Genomic DNA, 25,583 nt, shown 5'->3' on the forward strand with positions numbered 1-25,583 from the left:
AGGTTTATCACGTTAGAAGAAGTGCACACACACACTTTTGCATTAGCATATTTAGTAGTAACTGTTTGGCTGGTTCTCAGCCAGCATCACAACAGCTGCCACTTTAGCAAGTTAGCTTTGGAAGTGGTTATCAGCACCACAGGGTAACATGTAGCACGCTGTCACTTCATTCATTCGTAGACTAGGGCAGTGGTTCTCCAACTTTTTCAGGTCAAGTACCCCTAAACGAATGCGGATTTGGCCGCGGACCCCCCACCTGAAAAGATTTTCAGATGTGGTGTTAAAAATGTAAAAAATATTCAAACATTTTCAAAGAATATCAAGATTTTTTTGAAAATAGCTGATGTATAAAGGGCCCTGGGGGTCCCCGGACCCCACTTTGGGAACCCCTGCATTAGACCACGGACCACTGTAACTCTGAGAGTGTACACATCCATTTGGTTCCATTTGTACACTCAGAGTTACAGCAACATAAGGGTCCATTTGGTTACTAACTATCCAACATTTATCCGGGTACCCCCTGGAACTCGCTCAAGGACCCCTGGGGGTCCCCGGACCCCACTTTGAGAACCATGGGACCCCCTAGTCCCATGGTTCTCAAAGTGGGGTCTTTTTTTTCCCCCTACAAAAAAAGTTTAGAGATGTTAAGTTTAGGGATCAAACGTGCCATTGAAAAGATAGCTGTGCTAATGGCAATGCGACTCTACTCTTGTTTTCTTAGCAAATGTTCTAATTGATAAGTTCATATAGCCACCATGCATGGCATGCATGGATACTGATGTTTATACACACGTTATAGACGCATGGGACCACTGAAACAGGAAAAACAAAAAGTCTTCAGGATGTAGAAAGAGATGCCACAGTGGTTAAAATGCACACAGGAGGACATTATTCCAATGTTCCAAAGACACAAGGAATAACTGCTCACTCGATCCATCCGTGTAGGATCAATCAAAGAGCCATTTATGTTTATGATCGCATTCCTTGAACCATTTCGCTGCCATAGAACATGGACTTCCTCAACATGAAAAGTTGCAACATGTAATACTCTAAACATGACTTGCACTTTATTGTTCTGCTTGGGAGCTTAAACACTTCAACCCCAGCATCCCTTTTCTGGAAGGAAGAGAGATAGCAGATCTACAAGCTCACAACGCAATGCGTTGTGAGCTTGTAGATCTGCTCATTTTGAAAGCCTAACATTACTCATGAATTTGAAGTTCTCAGTCGCCATGACTGATTTCAGTCTTTTTTTAAAATAATATTAAAGAGTATTAGAATTGGTCAAACCAGTAATAGAGTATGTTCTATTGTGTCAATTCCATAAAACCCCAATGGTTTCAGATATTTCATTAAAAAGCAATGGTTAAAGCCTCAATCTGCGATGTGTAGCCTATGTAGAACAGCAAGAACATAGGTTTATAATTATATAATACCTAAACATAAGTCTACTTTACATATTGTGATAATTGTTTAGGAAGCGTGGCACTAGTGTGGAGGGCTCCTTTCTCTTGGTATCACAAATCACAGATTGGGACGGCCTAATCAAAACCAAAACATCATTTCAGTCGTGAGATTATGTTTAGCTTGAATCCATATGAATAATTTCCCCCCTGCAGATAAATGATGCACGATATTTTCTTCTTTTTATTATGTCAACAGTTCTGTGAAGAGTTCAAGGAGAAGTGTGCGTTCTGTGTGCCGTGCGGCTTGCAGCTGGCCGACAAAAGCCAAAACGCCGTCGTGAGACACTTTGGCCTGCAGATCCTCGAACACGTCATAAAGTGAGTGGCCGAGCAGGGGGGGGGGGGGGTCCCCGGGGTCCCCGGGGGGGGGGGGGTCCCCAGATTAGATTAGCAACATTGTTTTCTCACTCGACAGTAAACAAACCAACATACAATATAAGTGTATACACAGGGTATCTGCACATTTCTAAAGTTATAATTTAGTGACTTTTTAAGACCACCAAATTGGCAAATATTAGGTAAGAAAGAGGCAAACACTGTGAAAATAGCCGAACTACAAGCTCACAACGCCTCGCACTGCGAGGCGTTGTGAGCTTGTTGTTCAGCTATTTTCCCAATATAATGCATAATATGCCCACAATTCCAAGTGCATGTCAGGGTGGGGGGGTCCCCAGTTCAAATATGATTATTTTGAAGGGTCGCGGCCTGAAATGTTTGGGAACCCTTGCCAGTAAGACATTAAAGCTAAAAGGATAACACAAAAAAAATCCTGGGGACTTGTTTCCATTGTGGTCCTTTGTATTCACTTCATCAACATAGCATACAAAATGAACACTATAATACATGTCATTAACAAATACAAACACTATTATGTAAAAAAAGTTCTGGAAAATTTTGAAAGAAACCAGTGATACACATCCCTTTAACGCAGGGGTCTTCAACAGGGGGTCCGGGACCCCTAGGGGGTCCTCAGAGTTACTACAGGGGGTCCGCCAAATCTTTGTGTGATATGATTTTTATTTTTACCTTAACAACCCCAGCATTCCTATTCTGAGGAGAACTTTAGGCGTATTTTTGGCAAAGAGGTATAGGTGTAGAGGGAAAAAAGAGCAGACCAAGTAAACAAAAAAAGTTTAATCTGAAACACAATTTTATACAATATAGAGGGGGTCCCTGCTTCATCTCTCTCTCTCAGCTAGGGGGTCCTTGGCCTGAAAACGTTGAAGACCCCTGCTTTAACGCATGGTGTCAGGGCTTTTCACATTTTGGTGGCAGAGCAGTAGAATGAGAACTTTTCCCCCGTTTGCTCTAACTTTGGGTGGTACCAGATCATGGTCGCTCTCCCTCTAGTGTTGTGGCCGTGGGTGTCACTCACTGTGGAGAAGTAGGCATGAGGGTATTGAGGGCACTGTCTCTTTGACTTTGATCTTAAATCAGCCTGGGATCAATACCATCTTCGGGTTTCTGATCCGGCCCGGACGGAAATAACACACGGCCGGAACCGCCGGTCCCGTGGCTCCTCCAAAATTATTCCCCTAGTTTAGAATTGGTATAAATTGGTATAATCGTTTCGTTTCTTTTGGTTTAATATTTGTTTGGTATGCCCATCTTTTCATCTAACTCGTAGCGTGACTAGCGAGACTAAACTAATTGATTCGCATTATGTGGGGGAAAAAAATGCGACGCCAACCGGAACACACCACCGGAACACAATTGTTGTTTTTTTCGTCTTTTTCTAAACCCGATCACACCGCTCAGTTTAGAACGAATACCAGGCTTTCCTCCGTGGTGGAAAGCCTGGTGACGCAAGGTTCATCTTAAATAGAGTGAAAGAAAGTATGATGTTTGTGTTTGCATGACAAGAGCAACACTGCTCTGAAGTGTTCCATCATCTGTTTAATGTCCTTCCCGGAGAGCAGGTTCAGATGGAACGACATGACCCAGCCAGAGAAGGTGCAGCTGAAGAACTGTGCCATGCAGCTGCTATCAGAGGTAGGCCTGACTATCTTAACCTGAGGTCGATTCTACAAAAATGTCGTCTAAATCCTAACTGTTTTTTGAAAAACTTATGTTGCTATATATCAGTGGTGCTCAAAATCCAAAATTATATGTATTTGTCCACGGACCCCCATCTCAAAATATTTTGGGAGGGAGGGAACCCCAGAAGCAAAGATATGAGTAAAACCATGTTTGCTTTAAGATATATATATATATTCAGAGATTTACACACATTTCCACGATTTTTCAAAAATAGCAGATCTACAAGCTCGTTGCGTGGCACGAAGTGACACGCTATGAGCTTGTATATCTGCTATTTTTGAATAGCCAAAGTACACTTTGAGAACTATTGTGCACGACACCATTGTGCAACGAAGTATAGTGCAGGGTTACGTGGTTAGTCAGACTAATCGTTTTTGCCGATTCAAAAAAATATGTATATAAAATATATTTGATAACATACATGAGCAAGATTAAGTCAGTTATTGGTTCTAAGTGTCGGTTTCACTACATCGTCAGTTGTGGTGAAGCCCAGCCCAGCCCTAGAGCTCTTTAACATTTAAGTTACTGTACGTTGCCTGATGAAAAGTGACTAGAGTCCTTGAATGATAACCAGACTAAAGAGCTTTCTGATGCATGCATGTTGTTTCATTTGCCTAGGGAACACATTCCATAATGGAGGAGGAGAGTCACATCAAAGATGCTCTGTCACGCATCGTGGTTGAAATGATCAAGAGAGAATGGCCCCAGCAGTGGCCAGACATGTTGAAAGAGATGGAATCTCTGACCAGCGTAGGGGTGAGTTCTTACCGTAGGCCAGTCATTATTCCCTTGCCGTATTCTGCATGTCATTTTGCATCGCGAGCCTCCACATCTAAATGAGCAATATCATGCTTGTGCACGCCATGACATTTAGTTGTTGTTTTTTCAGGCCTCTTTAAGTTTTGAAAAATAACAATTATCCTGCAATTAGATACATCGACATTTACAGTAAAATGTAATTTCTGTTGGTATAGTGTTTCTAATAATGATCTCAAATCTAGTCCTGATCAAATGGCATTTTGAAAAAAAACTATGTAGGTACACATTTGTCTGATTACCGTAATTTTCGCACTATAAGCCGCACCTGAATATAAGCCGCAGCAGCTAAATTGAATGATTTGTACATATATAATCCGCACTGGACTATAAACCGCGGGTGTAAAATCCCTAGATTTAGGAGGTCCCCTAGTGGCCGTTAGCTATAAAAATCCATAGATAAGCGCACCGTTATATAAGCCGCAGGGTCGAAAAATTGGAAAAAAGTCGCGGCTTATAGTCCGAAATTTGAAAAAATACAATAAAATTGGAGGGCGAACAAATCCAGAACAAATATTGATATTGGAAATGATGCTGTGTCATAAATGTTTATAACAGCGGTTTCCAACCTTTTCTGGATCAGGGCCCACTTGAAAATCTCCAAACACTCACAGCTTGTAGATCAGCTATTGCCACTATAAATGTTTTTTTTCTCCTCGAAGTATGAAGTTGTTAAATATGCCAGTAATTTCTATGTATATTTAGGTTACTTGTCATATCTACCCAGTGTAACTCCAAAGCCTAAAAAAAACAGCCAAACAGAAGTGTAATTTTCATTCATATGCTCCAGTGTTCAACGGCAAAAACATGATTAAATCGCTGATCGCAATATATTTGTGTGACAATGAATCGTCGCGTAAAACGTCATAATAGGCTCTATTCACAGCAGCCATATTATGAAGACATTCACAGGTGTTACCAATGATACTAATGAAGGCTCTGTTCCATTCTGGTCAAACAGAGTGAGGGTGCTGATATTGTGCATGTTGGCTCACTGGAAACACTCTGTTACACCAGTGGGTCTACAGTTGGGGTCCAGGGACCCTCATGGGCTTCCAAATGGCCCCAAATGACAGGTGTGTAACTCTGAGAGTGTACAAATGGAACCAAATGGACCCTTACGGGTCCATTTGGTTCCATTTGTACACTCTCAGAGTTATGGGGGTCGTGGAAACCACTGTGCTACACTAAATGGAACAGAGCCCCTTCATTAGTATCATTGGTAACACCTGTGAAGGAAGTGATAATATGGCTGCTGTGCATAGAGCCTATGGTGACAGCCGTGTGTGTGTGTGTGTGTGTGTGTGTGTGTGTGTGTGTGTGTGTGTGTGTGTGTGTGTGTGTGTGTGTGTGTGTGTGTGTGTGTGTGTGTGTGTGTGTGTGTGTGTGTGTGTGTGTGTGTCATAGGAGGCTCAGACGGAGCTGGTGATGTTGATTCTGTTGCGCCTGGCGGAGGATGTCATCACCTTCCAGACGCTGCCCACCCAGCGGCGCAGGGACATCCAGCAGACCCTCACCCAGAACATGGACAGCATCTTCAGCTTCATGCTGGGCATCCTGCAGCTCAATGTGGACGACTACCGCAAGCTGGTCAGTGGGTCTTTTATTAGGAACCAATGTGGGAAAAGTACTCAAATGTGTTACTTAAGTAAAAGTATCAATACGGCAATGTAGAACAAGTACTCTGTTACAAGTAAAAGTCCAGAATTCAAAATTTACTTGAGTAAAAGTATCAAAATGTACTTAAAGTACCAAAAGTAAAAGTACTAAAATGTTTGAAAATAGCCGATCTACAAGCTCACAACGCGTCGCATCGTGATGCGTTGTGAGCTTGTAGATCGGAACCCCCTCAAGGACCTCTGGGGATACCCGGACCCCACTTTGAGAACCACTGCCCTAGGGTCCCTATTCGGGGCGAACATTCTGCGAAAATAGTCGGATCGGCAAGCTCACAACGTGTCGTGTCGCGATGCGTTGTAGATCAGCTATTTTTGGCAAAAAAAAGACCCCTTGGGGGGCAATGAGTTTAACCCATTTAGACCTGAGGCCGATTTGTAAAATGCCTTCAAAATCCTGACCTCAGATTTCTGAAAATCTTCTATTTTTATTCAAAAGTTTTAAAAGTTGCTATATACATGGCAACATCTAAAATGACACGGATGCTTTCCCGGTTTTAAAGGTAACAACAACGTATAGGCTTTCCCGGACTTAAAGCATGATGTGCAGTAGTACTGCATTTCTTTAAATGGCAATCATTTGTTGACAATAAGGAGAACTCACATTTTGAACGGATAATACAAATTGAATTAAAATCTGCTTTGGCGTTTCCTCTCAATGTCTCTCTTTTCTTTCCTTGTCCAGAAAAACATTCCTGGTCAAGAACTTCAGGTGAGAAAACGGCACTTGCACCTCTGTAATTCTCCCATCTCTTTTGTGCATACCGGTATAGTGTTTGTTATTTGTATGATAACATGCAACTTTATGCTTTCAAAAATGTTTTGGGTAGAAGTAGCCAATCTACAAGCTCCGTAGCTTGTAGATCTGATATGTCCACTATTTTTGAAAATGTTTCAAACGGTATGAACATTTTTCAACATGGAAACGATTATGCAAACAATTATTGCACTTATCTCAAATAATAGGCTCTATGCACAGCAGCCATATTGGGAATGAATTGGGCCCCTTCCTTACTTCCTTCACAGTTGTTACCAATGATACTAATTAAGGCTCTGTTCCATTTAGTGTGGCATAGTGGTTGTCTTATTTTCAAGGACCCCCCATAACTCTGAGAGTGTACAAATGGAACCAAATGGACCCTAACGGGTCCATTTGGTTCCATTTGTACACTTTCAGAGTTACACACCGACCATAAGGGGCCATTTGGGAACCAAAATGGAGTGTTTCTAGTGAGCCAACATGCACGATATCAGCACCCTGACCAGAATGGAACAGAGCCTTCATTAGTATCATTGGTAACACCTGTGAAGGAAGTAAGAAGAGGCCCAATTTCTTTCCAATATGGCTGCTGTGCATAGAGCCTATTGCAATTAGGCGATGTAATAATTGTCTGTTCACTCTCCTGTTTCTCCCTCTCTCTCTCTCTCTCTCTCTCTCTCTCTCTCTCTCTCTCTGCACATGACAGGCCAGAGCTCACTGTCGGGTGGCCGTGGTGACCCTGAACACGCTAGCGGGCTACATAGACTGGGTGGCTCTGTCCTACGTCACCAATGAGAACTGTCGTCTGCTGGAGATGCTGTGTCTGCTTCTGAGCGACACGGAGCTGCAGCTGGAGGCCGCGGAGTGCCTGCTGATCGCCATCAGTCGAAAGGTCAGTCACACACACACACACACACACACACACACACACACACACACACACACACACACACACACACACACACACACACACAGTGACCCCAACGGTGGTCTCGCTAGTAGGCTCTATGCCAGGGGTCTTCAACCTTTTCAGGCCAGGGACCCCCAAACTGATGGGGAGATGGAGCAGGGACCCCCTACCTCGTAGGGTAGGGGGGGCTACCGCATATATTGTATATTTATGTATAAAATTGTGTTTTACATTGCCTGCTCCTTTGCACCTGCCCCAGTAGGTGTGCAAAATAAAAATTCTCTACAAAATATGTATAAACATACCATGTTATTTGTGCATTGTGCCTCCATGTATCTGTTTGCTATGGATTCATGTTATGTTTAAAGACAATTTGACATTTTGGAAAAAAAAAAAAAAAGGTTACATTTTTTTTCCAAACAAAAATATTGTTTAATCGAACAACAATTTCGCGGACCCCCTGCAGTACCTCCGCGGACCCCCTAGGGGTCGCGGAACCCCTGTTGAAGACCTCTGCTCTATGCATTAGGCCAGTCACGATTATCACATCATCGTCTTTTCTTTTTTTAAAGATATTTTTTAGGGGCTTTTATACCTTTATTTAGACAGGACAGTAGGCTGACAGGAAATGGGGAGAGAGATGGGGGGGGGGGGGACATACAGCAAAGGTCGTAGAGATCGGGAATCGAACCCGCGACACGCTGTCATGCTGGATTACTAGCTTATGTGGTATGCACCTGTACCGCTAGGCCAGCGGACATCCCACATCATCGTCTTTAATCGCAGTTTTTTTTAGATAATCGCTGCTATTTTCCATGATCGGATTTGAATCATTTCCATGTTGAAACATTTTCATACATTTTCAAATATATAAAAAAAGCAAATAGCTGATCTACAAGCTTACAACACATCATGAAGCTAGCTGTTTTTGAAAGTATAACATTATTAAATATGTCAGTAATTTCTTTGTATATTTCTGTTATTTGTCATATCTGCCACGTGGATTTCTTTTTTTATTATGAAGCCTAAAAGGCAAACAGAAATTACCTTTTCAACTGCTACATGTTCCAATGTTCAATGCCAAAAACACAATTAAAGTTGTCTAATTGCAAGTACAAATGTCATAATCGTGACACAGCCCTAATCTGTGCATAGCCTGTAATGGTGGAAGGTTAGAACAGCTTGCATAATACACCTGTTGTGGTGTTGTGTTCTTCTCACACAGGGCAGGCTGGAGGACAGGAAGCCATTCATGCTGCTCTTTGACGATGTAGCCATTCACTGCATCCTGTCTGCCGCACAGTGAGTACCTGCACTAAGCCACACTCACTTATACTTTAGTTGTGCGCCGGTTGTCGTGCTCAGTAAATTGCAGATATACAAGCTCACAACGCGTCACGGACGTGACACGTTGCAAGCTTGTATATCTGCTATTTTACTGCATGCAACGCCAGTGTGCAACTTGGCATAAATCAGGCTTAACAGGCTCACTGTGGTCCCAGCGTTGTTGATTGGTTTGTGTGTGTGTGTGTGTGTGTGTGTGTGTGTCTGGTTGCAGGTCTGCAGATGGAGCAGCGTTAAGTAATAAATCCTCTCCCACACAGTAAGTGATGCCACCAGGTTATACATTGTGTGTCACACTCTAAAGGCCTTTTTTCACACGAGAAGCAACTGACACGCCTAGTTTTTCATTGTCAATGAGAGACGAGGTAGGGAGGCCGCAGGCGCTGGGCAATCTGACAGGAGTTATAGGAGTTAAAAGGTTTTGTCCAAAGCGCTTTACAATGTGCATTACATTCACACACATTCATGCACACATTCACACACCGTCGGCAGAATCCCCCGATTCCGAAAATACCTGACAGGACCCGAGACCGGACCGGATCCGTGTTTTACCACGATCACTCGGAACCGGGTTGGTTCTGGTTCTATTATTAGACCCCGGGCCTGTTTATCATTATGTATTCATACCCGAGTGGATCCGAGAAGACCTGTGTTCAGGGCTGATCGGTAGAGAAAAGCATGAAGTGCTACGAAGATTATACTGACGTGGGATCAGTGTAATATTCGGGGGGAAAATGTTGAGCTGCTCGTGCTGTAGTTCAGTGAGAGTGGAGAGCGCACAGACTCAGAGCGCATCAAAACTATACCTCCATGGAATCAAAATGCGCACGACATTGCGTGTGCGATTATGGATTTCCTTTTCAAGGTGAAAACATGCAATTTAATGTCATTATCTCTTATTGTAAGCTTCAGTTTCATGATGGAGTGTAACTGACATCCAGGCTGTTAGAAATATCTGATCTCGAAACGAGCCTCACGGGTCAAATCTCGGAACCAGTCGGGTCTCGGAACAGCATTCTCGGGTCCATTAGGGTTCGGGTTCCATCATTTTGGACCCGTGAAGAGCTCTACCACGCAGATCCAAGCGAGTACTCAGGCGTAGTGTCGGCCACCGTGTGAAAAGAGCCCTTAATGCATATAGGTATGGACAAATGGGTGTAGAAAGATGTAGTAGTCTCTACCTGTCCAAAGATGTTTGTGTTCTTCTTTCTACTTGTAGACCAGTAGAGGCGTCGGCAGTGGTGGAGCGACGTTACGCCTTCCTGAAGAGACTTTGTCAAGTCCTGTGTGCACTGGGAAGCCAGCTCTGCTCGTTGGTGGTGAGAGTTGACCGTGGTTTTATATTGACGATAATCATTTCACAACAAAGTTGTGCTGTTCATGAATGAAAAGATTGTACTGTGTTCTGTCCACAGGGTGGCGATGTGGAGGTTGAGGTACCTGTCAACCTCAGCAAGTACACAGAAGCCTTCCTAGCCTTCACCACACACCCCAGTCAGGTGGGACACACTATAATGGAACGATTTTAATGATAGTCATTTAACCACTACTCGTGATGTCCATTAGTGACCATGACATGTATGTATCGGCCATCTTACCTTGCACTCATGCAGGCAGCGATACGATGTGGCAAATAAGACAGCAGTCATTAATTTCCAATTGCAGTACTGAGTGACGTCGAGAGACGCCTGATGACACTAAATAACGACTCAGCAACAAACGCTTGAGAATTGTTAGTCATACTGTGTAAACCTTTCAATTAACCCATTAAGACCTCAGACTGATTCTACTTCTTTTTTTCTGGAAAAAAAACTATGTTTCTATATAAGTGGTGCTCAAACTTTTTCATCTCAAGGACCCCCAAAATTATATGTATTTGACCCCCATATCAAAATATTTTGTTCCAGGGACCCTCAGAAGCAAAGATTTGACTTACAAATGTTGAAATGCTGACAACTTCTCTAGACACTATTTTTACTTGAGAGAGTCTGCTCCCGACACTCGTGCCGAAAGTTCTGACAGCGTCTGAAATGTTGGGCCGTGTTCGTGCAACGACCTTTGGCAACAGAAGACTGTTCTATAATGGCTGCCAACACATAAGAATGAAGAGAAGGTCATTGTTTGTGTTAGCAGAAACCACTACCTTTACCAGGAAATAAAACTTACTGTGGCAGTTTGACAGTTAAAGCACAGGGGATATCTTACACTCTGCAGTTTTGGTAAAATCACTGCAGGTGGTATTAGTATTGCCAACCCATGTTGTCCTCTTCTGCCAAGTCAAGACCAGGTCCAAATTGTCCTCCTTTTTTTTTTTTTTATGTCTATTTTCTCAAGGTAAAACATTGCACAGTGACGAGATCGATCACAACTGTATCTTGTGCGCACAGTGCGCAATGTACTGTAATGATTAATGTACAGAATAAGACATTGTGCATCGTGCATTGTGCAAGCATGTTAGATATGAAACTCTGCATTATATTGCCATAATACATGAATTCTGAAGCTGTTTTCTCCCTCCTGCAACACCCTCCTGCAAATTTGTTTTCTCTCTCTCCTCTCCAGTTTTTAAAATCCTCCACCCAGATTACGTGGGGAACTGTCTTCAGACACGAGGTCCTATCAAAGACGGCGGTTTTGAAGGAGATGGCCGTCAAATACCTCAGAGCGACCATGACAAACCTAGTCAAGGTGCCACATTTTTCTCTTTAACAGCACCATAAACAGTTCTATCAATACATCCTGTACATGTATAAACAGAGTGTTTCTGTACCTCTCTAGACTGGCTTCCCCTCTAGGAATGACAGTCCAAGCTGTGATTTCTCCAGGTTGGACTTTGACAGTGATGAAGACTTCAACGCCTTCTTTAATTGTAAGAACTGCAGACCTCAAACTGCACTCACTTAAGACACCCCCCCCCCCCCCACACACACACACACACACACACACATCAAAACAGACAAATCCACATAGAACAAACATGCAGACATTATCAATGACAAGAACCAACAAACAATGTTTTACTCCCAGGTCAGTATTTAAAATGAAATTCCAATATGTGAATATGGATTATTTGTCAAATGTCTGAGGTTCTACCGGTATTATTGTAACAAGACTTTGTTGTAATGCAAGCTAGCTTGATAGCTCATTCCACCTGTTGATAATCAAGGGAGGATAGGTTGATTTCCAATTCATACAGTAGCTACAGTAATGCACTATGTGCTGCTATTATTTTGTTCTCATGCTGTGCTGCTGTCCCGCCCACAGCGTTCCGAGGCCAGCAGAGCGAGGTGGTTAGGAGCTCGTGTCGCATCGTTCCTCAGGAGGCCTTCCAGATCGCTGCCGAGTGGCTGCAGTACCAGATCACCAGCCCCATCGACACCGGCAACACCACATGTAACCAATAACCACGCTACGCACTGTTCACAGCTTATTGTGGGGGGAATTGATAATCCTGTGTGTGTGGTGGGGGGGGGCTATGGTTGACTGCTTGTGATGTATGCGGTTAGTTTCGTATTAGTTTCCCGTATTAGTATTCCTCATGACAGAAGCTTTTGTATACATTTTTGAAATCATAATGAAGTTCGGCTCAGCCCATGCCGCAGCCGGCACAGGTTCGAATCCGACCTGACTGAGTCTCTTTGCTACTTGTCATTATAATATAATAATAACAAAAATAATCAAATTAATAATAATAGTAAGAGTTCTAGCTTGTAGCTATCAGGGTGGTTTCAGTTCTCAAGCACAGACAGATTGACTGATAAGGCACTCGTTCTCTAGGAACCAAATGGACCCTTATGGGTCTGTAACTCTGAGAGTGTACAAATGGAACCAAATGGACGCTTATGGACCTGTAACTCTGAGAGTGTACAAATGGAACCAAATGGACCCTTATGGGTCTGTAAGAATGTGGGCCTGTGAGGATCTACAAATGGAACCAAATGGACCCTTACGGGTCCATTTGGTTCCATTTGTACACTCTCAGATTTCAATTAACATTGATTTTACAATATAGGCATATCTTTTCAAATCGGGGTCCGCGGGCCAATAAGTGTCGATTTGGGGGTCCTTGACATGAAAAAGTTTAGAACCACTGTGCTAAGGCACTCATCTCCGTGTTCTGTGTCTGTGTGTGTGTCTGTGTGTGTTCCTCCCTTTAGCTAAAATTGCAGAGGGTCTGTGCTCCGTCTTGTCCCCGTCTGTGGTGCAGTGGGATGCCCTGACCGTCTTCATGGAGAGCGTGATGGGCCAGATATTCAAAATACTGGATGTGGAGGTACCAGAACAAATGCTATCAAACGACACTAACCACTTATTAACCACTTAACCTAGCAGTCCTCATTTTAAAGGATACATGGGCCACATGCGGCCCGGGGGCCACATGCGGCCCCCACCTTCACTTAATGTGGCCCACAGGTTAATATCGGAATACTGGTATATTATTGATTTCAGCTGTTAACAATTCCAAACATGCAAACTTGATCCGCATTTATTACTTCAGTCTAAATTAGTAGCTTAATGACTAGTATTATTGTCTTTTTTTATGTCCAATGTATTTGTATTTAAGTTCATAAAGTTAACATAAGTATAACTAAATGCATTTGAAATTAGTCCTAATTTGAAATTAGGATTCCAATAAAAGAAAATAGCAAAAAAAAAAAACAGGATTCCAATTCAAAAATAGCAGATCTACAAGCTCAAAACAGAGCTTCGTCCGAGCTTGGTCCGTGTACAAATACATATACCCCCATCATTTTGGGGGTCTTTCACCCAAGAACCACTTTTTAAAAAAAAACTGTTTTAGAAGACATTTGTAGAATCCCCAGAAGCAAAGATTTGAGTAAAAAAAAATGCTTTAACCCATTAAGACCTGGAAATGTGTCATTTTTAGATTTGAGCTAAAAAGCATTTCTTTACACTTTGGGCTATTCAAAAATAACAGATATACAAGCTCATAGCGCGGCACCGAGTGCCGCGCTACGAGCTTGTAGATCTGCTATTTTTGAAAAATCGTGAAAATGTGTGCAAATCTCCTGAATATATATTTTTAAAGCAAACATTTTTAACTCAAATCTTTGCTTCTGGGGGGTCCCTGGAACAAAATATTTTGATGGGGGTCCGCGGCCAAAAACATATCATTTTGGGGGTCCTTGACATGAAAAAGATTGAGCACCGCTGATATAGAAACATACGTTTTCCAGAATACTGTTAAGATTTAGGAGACATGTAGAATCGGCTTCAGGTCTCAATGGGTTAAAAAACAAATGGATTCAAAGATTACCAAAATGTACAAGATCATAGCGCGGCACCATGAGCTTGCCCAAACAGTATAAAATAATGGTTACAGCAACAAAAAAAAATCTAAAATGACACGGTAGGCCTACATGCGTTCCCGGATTGAATGGGTTCATCTTATCCTGGTGTGTGCTTGTTGTGTTGCAGCGGTTGCCTGTGGACCAGGGCATGGAGCTCCTGCAGGCGGTGTTGAACTACGACACCAGGGACCCCCTCCTCCTGTCCAGCGTGCTCACCATCGTCTCCACGCTCTTCCCCTTCGTCACGCACCGGCCAAACTTCCTGCCCCAGGTCCTCGTCAAGGTGCCGTTTACAGTGTTGATTTTGACACTAGTTTTGGTCACAGTCTTTTGAATAAAATTCCATTTAGTTTTAGTCATATTTTAGTCGTCTGAAATGTTTTCGTTTCGACTAAATATCATAAGATTTTAGTCGACTAAATCTACAGTTGATTTAGTCGACTAAAATGTATTTTATTTTTATCGTCGTAATGCCTGATTTTACACTTGGTTGCATGCTGAAAAGAGCCGATCTACAAGCTCACGCGTTGTGAGCTTGTAGATCTGCTATTTTCAGACACCCCAGCGCAACCAAATATAAAATGACTTGTCTTTTAGTTCTACTGGATCTCTTCTACTATAGTACTATAGATACAGCATGATGGAAAGACGTCACAGTCAAAGCAACAGTTGGCAAGAGAAAAAAATACAAATATGAGTATGCAATAATAAACACTATACAGGGAGTGAGGCCATGCCATTATTGAACTCGTATGTCTGGTGTTTCTTTTTTATTACACTGTGCTACCCTCTAGTGGTCAGAAATGGCTTACCTCAGCTCAGCGCAGCTCTTTTGTGTGTGTATGTTTCCCCTTGGTGGCATTGGACTGAACTGCCTGTTCTTTTTGCCTCCAGCTCTTTGCTGCAATTACATTTGAGGTTGTCCAGGAAAGCAAGGTGAGCAGCTGTTAAACATAATGAGAAGAAAGAGGAAAAAAAGAACAAAGATTTTCCACTGTTTTCAATAGGCTCTATGCACAGCAGCCATATTATCAATTCCTTCACAGGTGTTACCAATGATACTAATGAAGGCTCTGTTTCATTTAGTGTAGCACAGTGGTTCTCAGATTTGTCAATTTCCACGACCCCCATAACTCTGAGAGTGTACAAATGGAACCAAATGGACCCTTACGGGTCCACCCATAAGGGGCCATTTGGAAACCCCTTAAGGAACCATGAGGGTCCCTCCCTGGACCCACATTTGAGACCCGCTGGTGTAGCAGAGTGTTTCCAGTGAACCAACACTGTGCAATATCAGCACCCTGACTCTGTTTGACCAGAATGGAACGGAGCCTTCATTAGTATCATTGGTAACACCTGTGAATGTCTTCACAGTATGGCTGCTGTGCATAGAGCCTATCGCGAAAAATTCAATGTTCCGATGTGTGATGTTCAGGCGCCTCGGACCCGGGCTGTGAAGAACGTGAGGAGACACGCCTGCTCTTCTATCATCAAGATGTGCCGAGACTACCCACAGTTCATTCTGGTGAGCTCACTTCTCCATGGGTTAAAGTTTAAGGAAAGGCAAGTGTAAAGTAAGGACTTTATGGACACATCAGACTGAAGAGTGGATGCATTTTTCATGGGCAAAACACGTGTACTCACGATGCTGCTCATCCCACATATGCAGGTTCCTTACAAATGGGGCACAGTTCAAAAGGGAAATACACACACACACACACACACACACACACACACACACACACACACACACACACACACACACACACACACACATATATCTATATAAAAGTATATAAAGTTCCTATCACTCAAAGATTGGCAGCCCCCCTGTGGTAACTCTGAGAACCCCTAGGGCAGTGGTTCTCGAATCTTTTCGTGCCAAGGTATGATATATATACTGATATATATTTGGCTGTGGACCCCCATCTGAAAACTTGTTATGTATGTTATGTTTCTCATTATGTATGTATTTTATATGTTGTTATCAGGGCGCCCTTGAAAAAGAGAGCTTGCTCCCAATGGGCTTCCCTGAATAAATAAGGGAAAAAGAAGAAAAGTACGTTTTAATCTCTTATGAACGTTTTTTTTTTTCTCTCTTCACGCCGCAGCCTTGTTTCGACATGCTCTACAACCACGTGAAGGAGCTGTTCTCCAACGAGTGCCTGCTGACGCAGATGGAGAAGTGTGCTCTGATCGAAGCCCTGGTGCTCATCAGCAACCAGTTCAAAGACTTCAACAAGCAGAAGGCCTTCATGGAGGAGCTGATGGCGTCCGTGGTGAGCCAGTGGACGTCGGAGGAGATGACGCGGTCAGTGTGTTCACTCTCTGCCTCTTGTTGTAAAAGGGGGCTGCGACTCTCCCTTTCTAGTCACCCCAAATTTGGGAACCCATTCGGTAAAGAGGGCCACCACCTCCTTTATTTTGTGCGCTATGAACTTGTAGATCTGCTATTTTTGAATAGCCAAAGAAATCTAAAGTGACACAGACAGATGCGTTCCAGGCCTTTATGGGTTGAAATAAATGATTTCTTATGAACGACTAACCCGATGAACCACTTCAAGCCGTTATATAAATGACAGTTGTCCCCTCCATTTGGCCGTGTTCCAGGGTGCTGTGGGACCCTGCCCAGTTCCTGACCTTCATCGGTGCTGATCAGCTGCTCAGTGAGCATGACACCGATGACACTGCAGCCATAAACAGGACCAGGGTAGGCTATATTCTTTACTTACGGTACTGTAAGTACTAGCAATACCACAATGTTGAAATAAGATAAGATCAGACCTTTATTGATACCACGGGGGAAATTCATTCGTTGAGGTCAGCACAGCAGTTTAGATCCAGTTAAAGGTCAAGAGAAAGTACTGTATGTAACGCCCCAGGATTCAAACCTGGGTCTCCCGCATTGGAAAGCCAACGTCTCTGGCTCTGAGCCTGTTTTACAGCAGGGTGAAAACATCTTACACACTAAAGAAACGCCAACAATGATGAACAAAAAGTATTCTATACTGGTTACACACTAGGCCCTAGGGCTTTCACGACTAGAGATTTTTACTGGTCGACTAATTTGACCCAGTGGTAGTCGACTAGTCGACGTTAACCTGCCATTACTGTCATTGTGCCATTACTGTTTTAATGCCATTACTGTTGTTATCCTCCTGCCTTTATTTGTATGCCTCCAAGGATCCTCAAAAGGGAGTTATTGCCCAATGATAGGCTATTATTGGGTATACTTTTGACCCCCTTTTGATTGAAAATAAAGGCAGGAGGATAATAATAACAGTAATGGCATTAAAACAAATTTTAAATTATCCATTTTTTTAAATCAACTATTTGACTAGTACCAACAAGGTCGACTAGTGGTTATACTAGTCGACTAGTTGGTGAAAGCCCTATTACACACCGGTGTAGTCTACCCGGAAATATATTTTGGTTGTGGTGGCGATGTCGCACGATGATTTTGGTCTATATTTGGCTGCTTGGCTCATGCAGGCAACATTGATGGTGATGGAACATTGACTACAAATATTTTGTGCGTGTGTCCAGTTGAGCTTCTGTCTGTACACCATGCTGGGCGTGGTGAAGCGGGCGCGTTGGCCCGCCGACCTGGAGGAGGCCACGGCCGGGGGCTTTGTGGTGGGCTGCACCTCCAACGGAGCACCCATCTACAGAAACCCCTGCACCCCCCAGATCCTAGCCCTGCTGCCCAACCTGCTGGCTCTCATAAGGTACTGTACTGTACACAGTATGTCTGCGACACCAGTCTCACTGTCACAACTCACAACAGCCTGTCTGTCTGTCTGTCTGTCTGTCTCACTGTCACAACTCACACAAGTTGTGAGACAGACAGGCTGTTGTGAGTCACAACATCCTTTCTGTCTGTCTCACTCACTATAGAACTCAAACAGTCTCTCTGTCTGTCTCACTGTCAGAACTCACAGCAGTCTGTCTGTCTGTCTGTCTCACTCACTATAGAACTCAAACAGTCTCTCTGTCTGTCTCACTGTTAGAACTCACAGCAGTCTGTCTGTCTGTCTCACTCACTATAGAACTCAAACAGTCTCTCTGTCTGTCTCACTGTTAGAACTCACAGCAGTCTGTCTGTCTGTCTGTCTGTCTCACTCACTATAGAACTCAAACAGTCTCTCTGTCTGTCTATCTCACTGTCAACACACAACAGTCTCTTTGTCAGAACTCAAAACAGTCTGTCTCTCTGTCTCGCTATAGAACTCACAACCGTCTGTCTCTCTCTCTCTCTGTCAGAACTCACAACAATCTGTTCGCTCCAGAGAACATGGCTCGCCTGAGTGAGACCTTCAAAAGGGCGTACGACGTGATGGACGTAGAGAAGAACATGGTTCTAGGTGAGACACACTTAACCACTGCCAGAATTCTTACAAACACCAATCGCAGAGCACATATATAACACTGGTGTTGGCCGCACTTCACTGGCTGCCTATTAAGTCCAGAATAGATTTTTAAATCCTGTTTAATAACTTATAAAGCAGTACATAAATATACACACATAACAAATAACCTACAAGCATACAGTAATGCCACATAACAATTACACCTTTTTATGCATATTTCAAATGCATATTTCCCTTTTACGTACTGATTGTTAGGGCCACAGCCTCCAGATTGTTTCAGCAGGAAAAAAAAGACTGTTGTGATGCTGTTTTTCAGGCCTTCCTCAACCTCTGCTGGAGAGCGCAGACTCACCTGTGTATAAAACGCACCTGGAGCGCATGCAAGGGTTCTTCTGCACCTTGTATGACAACTGGTGAGGAGACACTGTTATTCTGTAAAGGGCTAGCCGTCTATGACAGGTGTCTGTGTGTTCGGAGGTAATGTCCGCACACAGGCAGTAGACTACCTCCCTTTTTCACATCATATTTTATACATATTTTAAATAATTCAGTTACATTTTTTTTATAATGGAAGTCAAGGGAGCTGTGATCTTGCTTGTAACCGTGCCCATATTTGGAGTCATACGTCATAGATGACTGACGTGACAACGTCACAGGCAACATAGGTTGGTCACATGAAGTCAGAGATCCACATATAGATTGTTTAGTGTTTACATCATACATGGGCAACTGGCGGCCCCCACCTTCACTTAATGAGGCCCGCAGGTTGATATCGGAATACCGATATATTATTGATTTCAGCTGTTACAATTCCAAACATGCAAACATGACACGCTTTAATTACTTCAGTCTATATTATAGTAGCTTAATGACTAGTATTACAATTATATTGTCTTTTTTATCTCCAATGTATTTGTATTTAAGTTAAAAAAGTTAACATAAGTATAACTGAATGCATTTGAAAAAAAAGAGTTAAGAGGTGTCTGCCCAACAGTATATGCCATGTGGTCCTCTGGAGTGAGTGTGGAAATATAGTGGCCCTCTCCGTCATCAACGTTACCCACCCCTGGTTTACATGGACAATGTTCCTTCATTCAGAGTGAAATAATTCAGAGATTAAAACGTAACTGTTTAAGTATCCTCGTTTACATGCATCAAAGCATTTAATCTGAATATTACTTTTTGTCATGCATTAGACAAGTGGTTCTGCCTGTTTTGTTTGTCAATCTTCCGACCCAGAGTCCATCCAACCTGAGAGAAACGATTGTTATAGGTTTTTACATGCTGATATTTTCCTGTTGTACTGAGTATCAAAAAGGTTTGTGCCACCCCTCTCAACCAGAATGAAAATTCCTTCCTATCAGACCGGAACGGAATATTCTATTCCAATTAACTTGTTTACATAAGGGATTTTTATTCTGATTGAGCTGTTATTCTGAATATAAGTGGAATATTAGAGTCCATGTAAGCGCAGTAGAGAAACATAAAAGCCATGACATTTTCTATGTGGATCCTGAGATCCACATAATCCACATTATTATTACTAACTTTGTACATTTTTCCTATATAAGCCCTTCTACCCATTACATGGGATGAAAATGTATCCGTTTTTCTTCATTTATTGGAGATACATTTGTTTGCTGCTGTTGTCTCATCTTCTCTGTAGCTTCCATATCCTGGGGAACGCAGGCCTGTCGCTACAGCAGGACTTCTACACCATCGAGGGATTGGCCGGACAGATAGTTGGCTCTGCCTTCATCTCTCTCGACTACGTGCCTGAGCGAAGATTCCGCCCTTTGATTCATATCCTTTACCATCCTCTGGTCTCTTTGATATACCAGCGTTTCCATCCTCTATCTTGTGGTTTTGCTGATAACACGCTAGAGCAAGGGTCTTCAACAGTAGGTCCGGGACCCTTAGGGGGTCCTCAGAGTTACTACAGGGGGTCTGCCAAATCTTTGTGTGAAATGTTTTTTTTTTTTATCTTAACCACTTGAACCCTAGCATCCCTTTTTCTGAGGAAAACTTTAACCAAAAAATAGCAGATCTACTAGGGGGGGCCATAGCTGAATGGTTAGTGAGCCCGCCTAGGGAACCAGAGGCCCCAGGTTCGATTCCCGGCCAGGCCAGCATATGTGTCGTTGAAATTAAATTTGTCCCTGAGCAAGACTTTTAACCCCTAATTGCTCACAGGTTCTCATTGGAAACAAGACCGCGAGGACTTTCATGAACGACCTGTTAAAAGGAATTATCCTTACAAGCTTGTAGATCTGCTAGTTTTGGCAAAGAGGCTTGGTCTAGAGTGAAAAAAGAGCAGACCAAGTAAACGAAAAAAGTTGAATCTGAAACACAATTTTATACAATATAAAGGGGGTCCCTGCTTCATCTCTCACTCAGCTAGGGGGTCCTTGGCCTGAAAACGTCGAAGACCCCTGCGCTAGAGCAGAGGTTCCCGACCTTTTCTGGATCAGGGCCCACTTGGAAAATGTCGGAAGCATTCGCGGCCCACCCAACTGACCACTTGACTTGTGAAGTCGTCAGATGTGTGGGCCAAGAAAGTACAAGTAGCTAAATGTTTGTGGGACATACAGTAATAGAATAAAAAAACTAAGAATAATAAAAAGCCTTGTATTCAACAGGTAGAATAGCTTATGTTGTTGTAATTTGACCGTCATGCTTCCTTAACCCTTAATGTACGGGTGTTTATGAAGCAGCTGGTCCTGTCCTGTCCTGAGGATTACTATGACTCTCTACTCTGCCCTCTGCTGGGCCCTCTGTTTGCCTACATGCTGCCGGTCAGGATTTCACCACTCACCACCACACGGCGGAGCTATTGTCCCCAATATCAGCATTGCAGTTATCATTCTGTTATTATTATGATGCCATTAGTTATAGCATTTTTCTTTCTGCTTGCATATTGCAGAGACTTAACGCCAAGTGGCAGCAAATTAACCAGAGGACCTCTGTTGGGTAAGTGTGTGTGTGTGTGTGTGCGTGTGTGTGTGTGTGTGTGTGTGTGTGTGTGTGTGTATAATACATGCACCTCCCTATGTGCTCATATCTTAGAGCAGTGGTTCTCAAACGTTTTGGGCTGTGTAGTGCTGTCACCAGATGATTCCCGCCGAGGATGCTGTGGGCGTCTTCTCCTCCCCGTCATCAGCGGTGGGGTTGGTGAAAGGGCCTACTCTGTGTGGAGTTTGCATGTTCTCCCTGTGTCTCTCAGGGTAGTTAATACCCTCACAAAAAAACATGTAGTAATCCTGGTTGATATACCGCCTCCCCAATGACAGCCGGGGCGAGGGGAAAGGAACTGGTTGGAATAACGTGTTCCTTCCACGTGCTACGTCCTACCTGTGAAACTCCCCCCTGTCAGGTGACAAGAAGGTCAGTTGGCGCTCATGCATTGAAGGAGGCATGAGCTCGGCCCTGGGCTCCCTAGGCTGGTGGGGGGAGTGTACCACCCAGGATCACTCAGAAAATTGGCACCGGGTGAAAAAAGGGTTACACAATCGTGGGATCATTTTTTTAATTAAAAAAACGTTTTGGGCTCAGGGCACCCCTGTAAATAATATTACTTTATTACATTTTTACTTTATAGCACCTTAAATTGATGTCACATTATGGTACGTCAATGTGTTAATCTTTCCTCCCAAGATATGTCACGATTAAAAAACTTCATCATGGCACCCTGCATTAGAGTATGCATGCATAAACACAGTATGCATAGACAGGTCTTCCTTAAACATGAGACCTAATCCCTTGCTTCAATAAAAACAACCAGTAGATGAGGGTCTCTCACTATGCTGTTTGACTGTTGGAACAATCCTGAAATATAAATATGAAGCGCATCATCAGGTGCAAACTGAGCTAGAGAAGCTACTGTGCTATCTGTCCACTATGCCATTTGAACATCACTTCACTCTTAATAAATCTTCTGACCATCAAAAAACGTACTATTGCGGCATGCGTATCTCGACCATTAAAAGTAGTTTGGGGTGGGGACACAGTTGCGAAAACAATATTTTAGTTTTTTTTTTTTTACTAATATTTTAGTAAAAATATTGACAAATATGAATATATTTTAGTCAATATTCACTTGACTTTCTCTCACTCACGTCCCTGTGTGTCAGGATGAGGTTTAAAGTGACCTGTGCCGGTGTCTTTGTCATTGTTCACCACAGGCTGCCCTCTGACTCTAAACAGGCAGGCCATCCTGGCCTGATGGGTCATAAACCCTGATAGTCCAGGAGAAGTAGCTTTTGTTTAGCAATCTATAGCCTGTGGCTCTAAAGCCACTTGCCACCTGGTGGTAGCATGTGGAACAGTCTGTGGCTGGGATGGCTGGGATCTTTCATAAGCTTGCTAGCTTTTGTGACACATTTATCCGTAGTATTTGTCCTGTGTTTGTGAGTTGTTAGAAGTGCAACGAAGGGAACTGGAGAATGTGTTTTAACCCATTAAGACCTGAGGCCGATTCTACAAAATGTCTTCTAAATCCTAAATCCTATGTTTAAAATAAAAAAAACTTGTGTTGCTATGTCAGTGGTTCTCAAACCTTTTCATGTCAAGGACCCCCAAATGTATTATTTGGCCGCGGACCCCCATCTCAAAATATTTTGTCCCAGGGACCCCCAGAAGCAAAGATATGAGTTAGAAATGTTCCCTTTAAAAATATATATATTCAAGATTTGCACAAATTTTCACGAGTCAAGGTGTAAAATAATGCTTTTTAGCTCAAATCAAAAAGTGACACAGATGCGTTCCATGTCTCTCAGGCTTCGTCCACACGTACACGGGTATTTTCATAAACGTAGCTTTTTATATGCGTTTTGGGGGGTTCGTCCACACGCAAACGCGTTTTTGCTCCATGTAAACGCATCTTTTGGAAAACTCCTGCCACAGTGTAGATTTTTAAAAACTCCGGCTATGTGTTCCCGTGTGGACACGGTAAACGGAGTTTTTGCATTTAGCCGTTAACGTTTAGCCGTTGCCGTGTGGACAGAGAGATTTTTTTAAACAGGGCCGTGTAGACGCGGAGGTTTTCAAAAACGAAAACGAAATATCTGCGTTTATGAAAATACCCGTGTACGTGTGGACGAAGCCTCAATGGGTTAATGTGACTGGGGGAGTAGTGAGGAGGTTGTGCTGATGCTCTGCTTCTCCTCTGTGTGTGTGTATAGCGAGGAGGATGAAGAGGAGGTGGTGTATGAAGATAGCCAGGTGACCCAGGAGATGCTGGAGGAGCACCTGGTCCGCCTGCTCACCCGAGAGGTGCTGGATCTCCTCAGTAAGTCTACTTTGTTTGAACTAGGGCATTCTCAGAATAGTCGGATATTCGGATAATCGAATATCAAAATTCACTATTCAACGCTGTACACCAATGTCAATAATGCGCTTTTTTCTTAATATTTTTGGGGCGGTGTAACCGCCCCCTATAAGTGAGTTTTGGACACTGACCAATCCTGCACCGTGATTGGTCAATAGTCTACAACGCAGTCTACACCCCTAACCCTTCCACAGTCAATGCAAATCTATACTTTTGCAAAGTCAGCCAATCACATTACAGCTAGTGTCATCACCACTAGCTGTAATGTGATTGGTTGACTTTGCAAATTCAGGGCTGTGATTGGCTAGCGAAACACATGACACATGTGCAGCCCTATGAATAGCAGTATGGACTTAAAAAAAAGTCTTTTTTTTTAAGTGAGTCATGTTGTGATGACCACACACCGCCCACTTCACACTGGGTGTGATTTTTTTTTATTAAGCAGTGGTAATATATCTACAGCAGACATGCTGCTGTGAGCTCTGGTGTTGGTAGTTCTCCTTACCCATTCATGGTTGATTGTTGTCAATCATTTCATACCGTAGTATGTGAAATGCCGTCACTCAATGTAGGAGGGGAGGAGCAGCACTCCAAGAAAGATTTAAAAAAGCAAGCGCAATGCTGACAACAGTGTAAATACTTTACTTACTATTGCTGAGTTTATTACTGTAGTTTGTTAACTAGTTAGATTGGAGACATGTCGTGAAGTCTAGGGTAGTGGGTGGTACAGTAACAGTCACTCGTTCCTGTTGCCGAGTATATCCACAGTTTGGTAGCACAGTCTTTACAGTAGCTCTTGCGGTGATGTCATGTTTCATATTCAACTTTATCTTATGCTTATCCAACAAAGGTACAAGTGTGCGGCATTATTAACACATCGGGTGCCAGCATTTTTTCATAACAACTTACCGTGGGTGCCAGCATTCTCCCCATTGTTTAAAGCTTCCGCGTGCGTTACAAGCAAATCCACGCAAAAAAAAAGCATCGATTCATGTTGTGCCATGAGCCTGGCTACAGCCTGGAACCATAACATTTCCCTCGCGAGTTACAACGGGGGGGGATCGCGCATGACCGGTTTTCCCCACAGGAAACAGATTCGGAGATATAGGCGTTTCAAAGTAGGAAATAGACAGGAAGCGGATGGGAGCCATTTTTTGTTTCAGGTGAGCGATCTGGCACTTCCTTCGCAGGGTGGTGGGTGCTCCCAGAGCTGGTCTAGCCCCGCCCGCGCGGAGAAAAACGAAAGAAAACAAAAAGACTAAACTCACGGTTCAGACCGTGTTCGGCACCCGATGTGTTAAAAAACTAACGGGTCGCGATGGAGTGAAGTTGATCTTGTATTTATTTATAGCCTGCTGTTAGAGCATGTAAACATACATTGTACATGTAATGAACAAAGGATGGACATAACTCTGGTTGTTGTTGAACATAGATAAGATAGGCTTGAACAACCATTTTCTGAGTTTTCTAAGTTGAATGAATGAGTTAACTAGTTTCACTTCATTCATTGAACCAAAAGCAGCATGTACACTGTTGTGCTTATGTTCCGTTGTAAGACGGTGT

General features: G+C 43.1%; 1 protein-coding gene across 1 annotated transcript in view; it reads left to right on the top strand.

Moving 5' to 3' along the window:
* The window catches only part of xpo5 (exportin 5), a gene marked incomplete at its 5' end in the record, with an annotated part of 52,601 nt that overhangs the window by 18,985 nt on the left and 8,033 nt on the right, over positions 1 to 25,583 (top strand). The window contains 26 exons of the mRNA XM_084075974.1: positions 1,663 to 1,784; positions 3,386 to 3,458; positions 4,125 to 4,262; positions 5,730 to 5,912; positions 6,684 to 6,710; positions 7,465 to 7,650; positions 8,894 to 8,970; positions 9,227 to 9,271; positions 10,232 to 10,331; positions 10,428 to 10,511; positions 11,575 to 11,700; positions 11,791 to 11,881; positions 12,277 to 12,405; positions 13,170 to 13,285; positions 14,452 to 14,607; positions 15,219 to 15,260; positions 15,760 to 15,849; positions 16,436 to 16,635; positions 16,935 to 17,034; positions 17,871 to 18,052; positions 18,588 to 18,688; positions 19,011 to 19,107; positions 20,361 to 20,496; positions 21,391 to 21,489; positions 21,618 to 21,664; positions 23,875 to 23,981. Coding sequence (XP_083932100.1) covers positions 1,663 to 1,784; positions 3,386 to 3,458; positions 4,125 to 4,262; positions 5,730 to 5,912; positions 6,684 to 6,710; positions 7,465 to 7,650; positions 8,894 to 8,970; positions 9,227 to 9,271; positions 10,232 to 10,331; positions 10,428 to 10,511; positions 11,575 to 11,700; positions 11,791 to 11,881; positions 12,277 to 12,405; positions 13,170 to 13,285; positions 14,452 to 14,607; positions 15,219 to 15,260; positions 15,760 to 15,849; positions 16,436 to 16,635; positions 16,935 to 17,034; positions 17,871 to 18,052; positions 18,588 to 18,688; positions 19,011 to 19,107; positions 20,361 to 20,496; positions 21,391 to 21,489; positions 21,618 to 21,664; positions 23,875 to 23,981 — 2,854 coding nt within the window. The remainder of the gene's footprint in view (positions 1 to 1,662; positions 1,785 to 3,385; positions 3,459 to 4,124; positions 4,263 to 5,729; positions 5,913 to 6,683; positions 6,711 to 7,464; positions 7,651 to 8,893; positions 8,971 to 9,226; positions 9,272 to 10,231; positions 10,332 to 10,427; positions 10,512 to 11,574; positions 11,701 to 11,790; positions 11,882 to 12,276; positions 12,406 to 13,169; positions 13,286 to 14,451; positions 14,608 to 15,218; positions 15,261 to 15,759; positions 15,850 to 16,435; positions 16,636 to 16,934; positions 17,035 to 17,870; positions 18,053 to 18,587; positions 18,689 to 19,010; positions 19,108 to 20,360; positions 20,497 to 21,390; positions 21,490 to 21,617; positions 21,665 to 23,874; positions 23,982 to 25,583) is intronic.

This window comes from Gymnoscopelus microlampas, assembly GCF_963454915.1.
Source record: "Gymnoscopelus microlampas genome assembly, chromosome: 13".
Lineage (NCBI taxonomy): Eukaryota > Metazoa > Chordata > Actinopteri > Myctophiformes > Myctophidae > Gymnoscopelus > Gymnoscopelus microlampas.